The sequence below is a fragment of the Eptatretus burgeri genome, chromosome 5 (genome assembly GCF_056783735.1).
Source record: "Eptatretus burgeri isolate ZD-2024b chromosome 5, Ebu_testis_v1, whole genome shotgun sequence".
Lineage (NCBI taxonomy): Eukaryota > Metazoa > Chordata > Myxini > Myxiniformes > Myxinidae > Eptatretus > Eptatretus burgeri.
The window spans coordinates 122,424,212-122,436,140 of record NC_140965.1 but is presented as its reverse complement, the minus strand read 5'-3'; the positions used below and the strand labels follow the sequence as shown (position 1 = coordinate 122,436,140).

The 11,929-nt window shown below is 44.5% G+C and overlaps 1 protein-coding gene across 1 annotated transcript in view; it reads left to right on the top strand.

Annotated features, from left to right (window-relative positions):
• Positions 1-11,929, top strand: part of LOC147027264 (ankyrin-3-like) — a 493,469-nt gene that overhangs the window by 349,330 nt on the left and 132,210 nt on the right. The window contains exons 38-41 of the mRNA XM_085883609.1: positions 1-7,252; positions 7,966-8,040; positions 10,586-10,739; positions 10,859-10,986. The exon at positions 1-7,252 is cut by the window's left edge and continues 1,298 nt beyond it. Coding sequence (XP_085739735.1) covers positions 1-7,252; positions 7,966-8,040; positions 10,586-10,739; positions 10,859-10,986 — 7,609 coding nt within the window. The remainder of the gene's footprint in view (positions 7,253-7,965; positions 8,041-10,585; positions 10,740-10,858; positions 10,987-11,929) is intronic.

Sequence of the window (11,929 nt, the reverse complement as noted above, 5' to 3'; positions counted from 1 at the left end):
TTTTCCAGTGATGGAGGGCGGACACCAGAATTCAGGCCGAGCACTCCTGAGAGAAGGCCGTTGACTCCAGACTCTCCTGTCAGAACTTCATATAGGACATGGAAGCCTTCCAGTGAATTGTCAAGCCCAAAACGGATGGTAGATATGTACACATCAGTTAGTAGCCCAACCATGTCAGCAACAGGTAGCTGTAGAGCACTTGACAGCCTAGTTACTCAAAGGAGAAACAGGGTCACTGAGGATGAGACAAAATTGTACAAAATAATTAGAGTTTCAGATGAGGAAGATAATAATGAGCAGCAAAGCATCACGGACAGGATAAAAACGCAAAAAAGATCACCCGAGGCTCAAAAAATAAAGTATACATCACCCGAAGGGCCAAGATCACCTGATAGCCTCATTTCCCCAGGCAGTAAATCCAAGCCATGTGATTATCGTAAATCATCTGAAACTTACGTCATAGAAGGTCTAAAATCACCAGTGAGCAGCAAACAGGGAATTGGGAGAAAATCACCACAGCGCATTAAATCTCCACGTGGCCCTCAATCACCTGCTAATCAAAGAACACCAGAGGGTCAAAGGCCTCCATGGGGATGTCGATCACCTGAAAGCTACAGATCTCCAGATGGGCAAAGTTTTCCAGAGGATGAGGAGCTGACAGCTGATGACTCATTACCCTCATTTTTAGATTCATCCCACATTGACACACCACTATCACAAGAAGAAGACAGCAGACCAGGCTCTGCTCAACTAATAACTGATGAATCCTACCGCTCATTGAAACTTCTTACGCAACAATCAATGGAGTTCCATGAAGATGAACTCACTGAAATTCGTGGGGAGAGTTACAAGTTTGCAGAAAAGATGCTGCTGTCTGAGGCTGTTGATCTTGAGCAGTCAGACAGTGAGGATTCTTTGCAAGTTTATCTTTCTAGTACCATCAAAAGAAGTGAGAAAATATCAGGATTAGTTTGGTCTGGAAATAATGCACAAGAGGCTGAGGCAATGCCTTGTGAAGTACGTTTTCCTGCTTTTCCAAATCCTCCGCCAAGGCGAAGTCGACTAGATTTTGGTGAGAGAGCAACAGAACTCTCTACAAATGATAGCACTCACAAATCACCAGTGGCCCAAATTTCAAGAAGGAGAGAAGAGACTGAGAATGAAGTTGCGACTCATGTAGCGAGAAATTCCAGCATGGACAGGGACAGGAAATCACCAATCCTTAGAGAAGATAGGGTTGACAAAACCGTGAAAGAAGCAGCAGACAAACTTAATGAAGTATCACAATACTTTAGGGACAAAGCAGAAAGGCTGAGCGATGAACTGCAATCACCAGAAAGAAAGCGCAGAAGCCCGGTTCGCCAAGACAATTCTGAACCGGGCAGCCCAATTAAACAAACATACCCCATGAGAGAGGAACCAGGGAGCCCAGGAAGACAAGTATCTGGTATGACCAAGCACAACCCTGTCAGCCCTGTAAGACAGATTTACAATGTGACTCATCAGGAGCCCATTGGCCAAGTAAAACAAGTACCTAATCATTCCAGAATTGAACCGTCAAGTCCACCAAGGAAGCTGGAGGAGCAAATAATGACTTCTTACAATAGTTCTTTCAAAAGACATTCACCAACAGTTAGCCCAACACGCTTGCCTTCCACACAGCCCAATCCATCTTCCCAAAATCCTCAACATGATGATAAAGTTCGGACTTTGCCTGTAAGCCCTGTTCAACAGATTCAAGAGCGTTCCACAGCTATCAGACCAAAACCATTGCCGAGGTCTTCCATCCCAGTTCGAGAAGCAAAAATACAACATCACAAGATGCACATAGAGCCTAGACCAAGGCCAAGAGATGAGATCCGAGAAGCTGTGTTTCTTGACGAAGATCAAGACAGCAGTTCGTGTCCACGTCATAGATCCACATTAGCCACAGCCGATGTAAAGAGTATAGATATCCAAAAAAGCCCAAGAGTTACACAGGTGATTCAGGAAGATCAAATAGAAAACGTTCAGTTCAGAGAAATCCGATCTCCTGTAACACAGCAGTCTTTGCAGAACCGCCATGAAAAAATTGGAGGTTGTCACTTGCCGGCGTACCTTTCTTCTTTTCAATCTGAGGTTGGAAAATCAAAATGTTCTTCCAGAGAAGCTGTTGCAGATGGAGTTATGCCAGTACAGAGGGAAACAAAACCTGCAGTTGAAACTACAACAAAGGGAATAACTACAGCAAAAGATGCAGTGGGTTCAAGGTCAGAAGCCTCAAAGTCAAGCATACAAGATTGTTTAAATGGTAAGGAAATAATGCAAAAAATCACAAGCTCTAGTCTGCAAAGAACAGTAAACCAATCGGGGCTAACTGCATCAGAGAGGGCTCAGGGATTGAATGAAAGTGGAGTTTCTCCACCTGTAGCAAAAAGGTATTATATAAGGAAAGTTTCACGCGTCATTAAACAAGATAACTCAGAGTTAAGTGGCGAAAGATGGAATCACAGGGGTAGCCATAATCAATGTTCTAACACAGATAGTGAGCGTGAGCTGGAAGAAGATTCCATCATCTCAGAGAAAGAACGTTCTACAGTGGAGGAGAAAGAAGATGTTTCTCCTTCTGCTTGTGCCGATGAGAGTGGCAGAGGCAATGAAACGGAAGAAGCCTCAATCAGCCAGCCTCTCATGGGCAACGCCTTATGCAGTCCTGAGCAACAGTCACTTATTAGTTCCACTATTGAGTTAAGGGAGGTAGCTTGCAGAAGAACTGTGACGGACACAGAACGGGAAAAAGAGGTAGAATTCATAAAGCCTGTGTCTGATGAGAAAAATGTCTCCAAAGTATTTGGTCCAAATGGACAGCCATTGGAAGAAGGACATGGGTTTGTATCTGTCAGTGGAGAAACAGAAGAGATTATGACACCGTCGGATATTATTGCCTTGCAAGAAGTTGAGGAGATTAGCTCAGATGTGAGTGTAGTGAAAAAGGTTGCTTCCGATTTGCATAATGAGGAGAATGTTTGGCAATGTAGTTCTGAGAAGGCACCAAAAAGCATTATGAGCACTGTGGTTTTTGCTGTGCAGCAACAAGACGTTAAGCCACTCTCTGGCATAGATGTTCAGCAGCACTGTGCATTGACAGAGCAGTTAAAACAAGTGAGCACGCAGAATGAGCTAAAACCTGCCTGCGTTGCATTTTTGGAAGAAAAGGTTCAGCAGCTTATTGAAGTAGAGAGTAAAGCTTTGAAAGAGGCAGTGGTCACAGAGCAAAAATTCAGCTCAAGTTCACACTGTGTCACGTCCAATTTAACAACTCCTCAGAAAGAGTCAGTTTCAGATGCCTCACCCAAGGTTTCCTCAGAAGAACTTGACAGTTTGACCCAAAATCAGCAGCAGGATGACAAAGTAAATGAGTATATAAATGTAAATAAAATTGCTCAAAATTTTTCCAATCCTTCGGTTACACCAGGAAACAAAATTGTTGATGTTCTCATGACAGGCATTGGAGATAATTCTGCTAACATCTCCAAAGAGTGCGAAGTGGTGATGACCATTCCAGGATCATATTGTAAAATGAAAAAGGAAGCCGATTCCCACAAATCAACTCGTAAAGAAAATGTTAAAACCAATCTATCATCAGCTGAGTTACATCACAAACACCCCAAAGCTCCTGGACGGGGTTCCACAGCGTCTGCACAAGCTGAAAGTGGCAGTGGTGTTTGGAAAGAGCTATCAAAAGCACTATCAACATTAGAGCCACATCGAAAGCAGAGGGAATTCGAATTTCCACCGCCACCACCTCTAAACCTCCTGGATGAAGACAAAGCTAGTGCCAGCATAGAACTTCTTGGAGATGACGGAATGACATCGTCTTCCTCTGCTTGTGATTCTGAGATCACATTACTCACATGTCATCGTGAGGTTCACAAGGTGCATTTTCCTGACCCTGTCATTAAAGTACAGCCACCATCGCCTGACTGCTCGTCAGCAGATGATCATGCACAGGCAACAGAAAATATCACAATACCAAAAACTGTTTCTCTGAAGAAGTATACCTTTAAGATTTGTGATGACACAGAAAAAATAAGACATGGAAATAAATCTGAAATGACAAGTCATGACATTGTTGCCATAAATAACATCAGCACTGCTTCTAAGGTGGTTCCAAGTTTTCCCACTACCGACTCAAAAGCAGAAATCACCGAGCTCTTTGCAGAGAGCAATGAAGGGCAGGAAGGTGGGCAGGATGTTCAAACAACAGAGCGTTCATTCACAACAACAGCTGAGTTTTCACATGACACAGATGCCACTGAGGTCGACTCACTGGATGGCTATGAGCTTCCTAGTGAGGAGGATGAGAATACACAAGCAGATGGAAGCAGCAAAAACAGGTTGCTTGACTGGGCCGCACAGGTTCGGGATGCTACAGTAGCTAAAGGTGACTGGTTCCCATTGGATGCAACTGGATTTTCTGTGAATGATGAATCTACTGGGAAGTCATCAAGCAGTGGTCATACCACCAAGAGTGAACTATCAACGGAGCATCATTCTGATTCCCCTTCTACAGATCAATTCAGTCTGGAAGGCAGACATCCAATCCGGAGTATGCTGGGCAATGCGTTTTCACTGTCACCTACTTTGCCTAGTAAAGGCCAAAAATTTGACCCTTGGGAAAGCATGCATGAAGAAGATGGCTTAGGAGATCAGCAGAAGCCCAGTGAGCAAAAAACATTTCGGCTGTTACTACCTAGTGAGGGCATTCATAAATCTCCAGCTAATTCTCCAGATGATGTCACCCCGACAGCACACACACCTACTGACCCAGAGAGCACACCCACCAGTGAACGAAATATGTTTCCCTTTCCATTTCGTGAGGGAAAGCTGTTTGAAATGACTCGTAGTGGAGCTATCGATGTTGGGAAGAGAGAAGAGGGGAACACCACTGAAGAAAAAACACCTGCCAGTATTCTGAAGAATGACAAGAGTGTGAAAGTAGCAGAGGAAGCCTCAACCTCACCATATCAGGCTAAAGACACACCTGCTTCCTCTCTGCAAGAAAGTGGCGACTCTGTAGATCCATTCAATTCCTCTACCTGGACAGAGCAAGAGTTAAAGTCTCTACGTGGGGCATCACAAGATCCTTTTGCATCACTTTGGGATTCAGTCGAAGAAAAAATAGTTTCATCGATGACTATGAGATCTGACTCTAAGTCTCGGATTCCAATTAAGATGGGCATATCTGCATCTGCAAAGATTCCGAAGAAAGATTCTGTTTGTCCTGATACAATTGATGAGGTGAAGAATTTAGAATGCACCATCGTAGAAAATGAAACTCTGATTCCTTGTTCTACATTTGATGAAACAAATTCTGAATTCAAGCAAAACGATCTTCCAAAGGTTGAGTCATCCAATGAATTAGAAGGTAACATTTCAGGAGGAAGTAATTCACATTTGGAAAAGCAACAGATGGTGGAGGTGGAATTGGTTTGTGAACAGAACAAAGTCGAGTGCAAAAATGCACTCGCATGTATTTCTAATAACAATAATACTTGCGATGTTGGAAATGAATCAAATAAGTCACAAAGCAATGTAGTTGTAAAAGAATCCACTCAAAATGTTATTAATGACAGCAACAGTAATATCACATGCAAGCTCAGTCAGCACAGTGCCCAAAAAGACACGAGGGTTATTGAAACAACAACCTCTCATCAATTCTTACCAAAAGTGAAAGCTTTCGGGTCAACCTGCTCACCTGGGAGATGTGCTTCTTCCACTGCAGGTATTTCGGGAAAACCCAAAAGTGAAATTACAGCTAAAAGTGAAGTTTCTACCAATCCCATTAAAGCTGATAAACAGGTGTCAAGAAAGAAACCTCACAAGGAAGTTGTATTGCAAGCAAAGCCTCAACTAACATTAGAAGCTTCAGATTCTTCGAAAGAAAATGCGTTCCAAACAAAGTCACCATCAAAGACTGTCGTATCTTCTTCTTCATCTTCTACCTCTCCCCCTTTCTCTGCATCCGCCACTGTTTCCAAGAGTGCCACAAAGAAGAATATCTCAGCAGGGAACAATGCATCAAAGGCTCCCATATCACCTGTTCAAAAGGTCTCAGAACAGCAAATGCATCGTTCTTCAAAGTCCATACCAATTGCAGAACAACGCTACAATTCTTGTCAAAAGCAAGTCCCATTGAGCACAGAGAAGGGACGACATAAAATCTCACAATCATCTGCTTCCTCAAAGCCCTTGACTGCTCTTAAATCCCAGGGAATTTCTAACCTCACACATCCAAATAAGCAAAAATCCTCTGCTTATACTGTTGTCACTCCTGAGGTGTCCTCACAAGACAGTTCAGGGCAAGTGCTGTCTTCAACCATGGTAGGACAAATTGCAAAGGTTGAGATGAAGACGAAGCTGAGTTTCAAGCACAATTCAGCCTCCAAAAATCAGGACAACAATTCACCGCTTGAAGACAAAAGTCAAGGCAATGATTGTGATGCTGCAAAACAGTGTGTTAAAACCCTCTCTCCAACGGTTCACAGTGGGGGCATCCACGAGGTGGTCACGAGGTCCAAAAAATCCGAGAGCATTGCAGTCAAACAGCGCACGGAAAAGGTATTTCATACACAGCGTTCAAAATCCCAAAATATTCATGGCGAATCAAGGGATGCCCATGCCAAATCCAAATCCAAATTGCCCATGAGGGAAACCCCTGGAGTAGCATCGATGGCCAACAAATCAAACAATCAAAATACACCAGAAATGTCACGAAACTATCGTGATATTAAACACAAAGCTGATGCATCTCGCGGTAAGCCCACTACTAGAATGAAGCCTGATTCCGAGTTACTCTTGAAATCTAGAATTCCCGTGAGGCATCGAAGCTCTGATTCAGATTCAGATTATAAGGCTCAGGCTGAGAGAATACAAGGGAGAAAATCCAAGGTTGTTGCAACAAAGCCCAAGTCATTACAATCTCGGCTACCTGTTAAAACCAATAAAGAACAGGCACATAATTCGGAATGTCTCTTCAGTGAATTAGACAAACAACCACAAAGATTTTCTAAAAAGCAAAGGAACAATGGTGGTGCCAAACATCGTGAAGAAGGCTTGTGCTCGACGGAGGAAGAAGACAGTAACATCTTTGACGCCTCCACAGAATCTCCCAACCCACCTTCTGACGAGCGGACAACGAGTAAAAGCAGCAGCAGTCCAAAGAGCGGCCTGGGTGACAGCAGCAACACTTCACCACCCGAGGACAAGCACAGTTCGTGATCCATCTGATCTGTTTTGTTTTGTGCTTCTTGTGACCGTATGCCTCTTGTTTCGGTGACGCCATTGTCCCCGTGCCATGCTGTGTTTCTGCTGATCTGTTGCTGTGCTATGTCTTGTTTATTCCACTGTTCTAGAATAGAGATCCGTATATGCTTGTTTCTCAAGTAAAAGATATGGTTAGAACTAGAAGAGCCAGAAATCAATTTCTTCTAAATATTGCTTCATTATCATTCACTTGTTACATGTTAACTTGTGTCGGACCTCTGTACATGTTTGTGTTTTTTATTTTATAAGTAAATGCAAAATCGAGTTTTGGAATATTTTGAATTGAGTTACAATGAAAACTTTCATTTTAAATGACCTTCAAAGTGATATGTGAAATCGACTTGATATTTTGATTTCAACAAATTTATGCCGAGAACAGATATGCTGAGTCTTGGCTTGTAAAGTTTATCGAGACTTCAAAGTCTTTTGAACTGTTTTGGTGCAATGCCATTGCAGTAGTTTGCCTCCAACATTGATTCATTTGAGTTTGATATGGAGTTGTGGCCAGTGCGACTTTCACATTTGAAAAGATAAGTAAGAGTGAACACTGCAAGGACAAGCCTGCTACCAGTCATTATTTTTTTGTATTTGCTGCAAATCAAGACTGGTAAATTACTTGCTCTCAAGGTATTTGGAGAACTCTCACTTTCGTTGTTGCAGATTCCCAGGCTGGAAGAGGTCGAGGTCCTCTCGAGCTTGTACTGATTGCCAGCCAACTCGGAGAAAGCTGGAAAGGTGAGCCACTAATGATGTGACAAATGTAGGGCAAAGGCGTTCCAAACAATTCCGCAAGAAGCCAAAAATATATATATATATATATATATATATATATATATATATATATATATATATATATATATATATATATATATATATATATATATATATATATATATATATATAACAATAACATTTCCTTATTTTATCATTTTGCTTTCAGGTGTGTGTGTGTGTGTGTGTGTGTGTGTGTGTGTGTGTGTGTGTGTGTGTGTGTGTGTGTGTGTGTGTGTGTGTGTGTGTGTGTGTGTGTGTGTGTGTGTGTGTGTGTGTGTGTGTGTGTGTGTGTGTGTGTGTGTGTGTTATTGGTTATCTCCATATGCGGGTTTCAGAAGAGGAACGCAGTACTTCCAGGTCTTGAAGTATCCACCTGCGTTTCGGTCAGGGCGGTCACGAATCATGGACCAAGTCGTGAAGTTTTGTTCCGAGGACTCTTTTGAGGATCGATACTGAGTCTTCGGACAGCTTCCAACTGCAGTTTATTTGTAGTGATATTCCCAGGAATGGTTAAGAACTCTGTGAGGTTCTTCTTCATCATTCACAGTGCTCCATTGATTACTGGTACAATTTTGGATCTCTTCAACATCCAGGAACATTTCACTTCATTTTTGAGATCTTCGTATTTCGGACATTTTCGGACATTTTCTTAATTTCTGTGTTATTTAAACCAAAATCGCTGTATACTGAAACCTCAATTAGTGAGTGTGTGTTTTTTGATCATTAAGCATAACATATCATTCTCTTTGCTAACCACACCTCCTCCCCTCACCTGTCTCTCCCCTCCCCCCATTTCACTCTCTCTCTTTCTGATCATCGCCCCCCCCCAAAACCAAATAAAATGCAGCATTCTCCTCCCACACATTTCTGTGTGTCTCTCTCTGTCTGTCTGTCTGTCTGTCTGTCTGTCTGTCTCTCTCGGTCTCGCTCTCTCTCGCTCTCTCGGTTTCGGTCTCTCTCGGTTTCGGTCTCTCTCTCGGTCTCTCTCTCGGTCTCTCTCTCGGTCTATCTCTCGGTCTATCTCTCGGTCTATCTCTCTCTCTCTCTCTCTCTCTCTCTCTCTCTCTCTCTCTCTCTCTCTCTCTCTCTCGGTCTATCTCTCTCTCTGTCTCTCGGTCTCTCTCTCTCTCTCTCTCTCTCTCTCTCTCTCTCTCTCTCTCTCTCTCTCTCTCTCTCTCTCTCTCTCTCTCTCTCTCTCTCTCTCTCTCTCTCTCTCTCTCTCTCTCTCTCTCTCTCTCTCTCTCTCTCTCTCTCTCTCTCTCTCTCTCTCTCTCTCTCTCTCTCTCTCTCTCTCTCTCTCTCTCTCTCTCTCTCTCTCTCTCTCTCTCTCACTCACTCACTCACTCACTCACTCACTCACTCACTCACTCACACACACCACCTTCTCGCACCCTCCCTCCAACAGTGTATAGCAATGTTTGGTGCGGTGTCGCTCTCCTCACCTCCCCCACTCCCCCACCTTCCTCGCTCTTCCCCCATTCCTAGCTTCTCACCCCTCTACCCTCGCCTCCCCTCCCTCCCTCCTTCTTTCTCCCCCCACCCTTAATATTCCCGTCACCTCAGTGACTGGTTGCATTTGCTAATGCATATATATATATATATATATATATATATATATATATATATATATATATATATATATATATTGTTAGCCTGGTGTGTTGGCGCAGTGGTTTGGGCAGCGGCTTGGGATCCAAAATGTCCTGAGTTCAAGCCCGTTGGGCCACTGAATTAACACACCGGGGGGTTGACTCAGCCTGTCATCCTTCCGAGGTCGGCGAAATGAGTACCAGTGTACTGGGCCGGTGTATACCCCAGTTAAAATAGGTGTACCATATCCCTGTGTCGTCAGAGGCGATCAGGGTTGTGTCAGGAAGGGCATCCGGCGTAAAACATGTGCCAAATCACTATGCGGATCATACGGATGATCTGCTGTGGCGACCCCTAACGGGAGTAGCCGAAAGGAGAAGAAGAAGATATATATATATATATATATATATATATATATATATATATATATATATATATATATATATATATATATATATATATATATATATATATATATATATATATATATATATATATATATATATATATATATATATATATATATATATCGTTGCGGATTTGGAAAGCTATCGCACTCAACATTCAGGTCCTTTAGCTCAGTTATATCGGTGAGTCCGTGTTGCCAGTTAGGGTCCTGACCCTAGTCTAATTGGTAATGAAATGTTCCTGCGCTGTGAAGTTGTTTTACTAGTCAGGTTTTCTTTCCGTTATTTTTACACCGCCGACGTCGCCGCCGACCACACTGCATCGCCCTCACCTCGCTTCGTGCACCTCGCCCTGGCTGACGTCAGGGGTGGGCGGAGCTCTGCAGAGACATGTTGCTCAGCTTCCTGTGCCAGGGGCGGGTGAAAGTGATGTCACCACGCCACCATGGCCAATCAACGGGGAGCCGGTGTCTTCCGCGCTCCACCTCCGACCCAGCACCTTCGCCAGTAACCACGCGGTCTGAGGAGAAGCCGTAGGCGGAGCCACATACGCCCCCCCCCTGCTGGAGACTCCGCCCAAGGGAGGGAGTGCCCCGCCCACTACGCACCTGTCCAATCGGGAGCAGACGAGGAGTCACATGGGGCCTCCGGTCCAATGGGAGGGTGAGTGGGGAGGAGAGAAGCGTTCGTTGAGCGGGAGGGGGCCGATATTAGGTGTGTTCTGAGGAGATTTCGTCATCGTTCGTTTCCTGCTTGTCTTCTCCCGTTTCTTCTCTGCCCAGCTCATCACCTTGGCTTCTGCAACGACCTCGTCCCGGCCCCAGAGCTTTGTGTCGTCGCCTTCCCCTTGGCTGGTACGGCGACACCAGTCTCACGACCAGGGGACATCCAGCTGCGCGCTCGTGGCCAGGTAGCCAGCTACCCTGACCCTCAGCCCAACTGTCCTCCGGGCTGGAGGTCCCATTAAAGACCCAGGGGGTCCATTTCTGTCTGGGTGTGCGTGTGTCTATTTGTGGCGCCAGTCTGTTAAGTAGTGAATTGTATAAGTGGTTTGCCTGTACATACGTGCATTGCCTGGTATTCGGTTTAGTTCTGCTCTTTGTGTTCCTTAGTTCCCCATTATTATTGTAAAATGAAACCCCAATTGTTTAAATGTACTCAGCTCGTTGTGTCATTTCCTTCATTGGCTGAGCATGTCGTGCGTGTGAGGGATTAGTTGGCCATTGCCAGGGTCGCAAGATAATCGGGCCGGTGGAATTCGGCGATACCACCGCTCGGCTACGCACACAGAACGCTCCCGCTTAAGCGGCTCGCTTCCGTACAAGTTCCGCCGAGGGTGAAGTACCCCTGTAGCTGGATCACGTGGGTACTTTGGTACGTTGAAGTTGGCAATTAACCCTACCCCACGTGATCTCCCCATTGGCGTATTTCGGTCCAAACTAACCAGGACCCGTCGACCTGGAGTTTTCCGGGCCGGCAATCTGACATTCCGGGTGATCGAGCCGAGGTGACCACCGCTCCATCGAGGGTCGTGCTGGTGGCGACGCGCCAGCGGGAAAACCTCAACAATATATATATGGATGTATTTATGTATGTATGTATACAATCGGACCCCGACCTTCGCAGGTTCCAACATTCGCAGGTTCCAAGTATTCGCGGTTGATAATTTGTGACATACTCCTACATTCGTGGGAAATTGCCCCGTGTATTCGCGGTTTTTGCGGTGAATATTTTTTTTTTCCACAAGCCGCGAGCATAATGAAATGGAAGACCAAGAAGTAACCCGAAGAAGTAATGATCAAAGATGGCGTCATCAGGGTGGGTGTCATGATGATCCATGGGGTGGCCAGGAG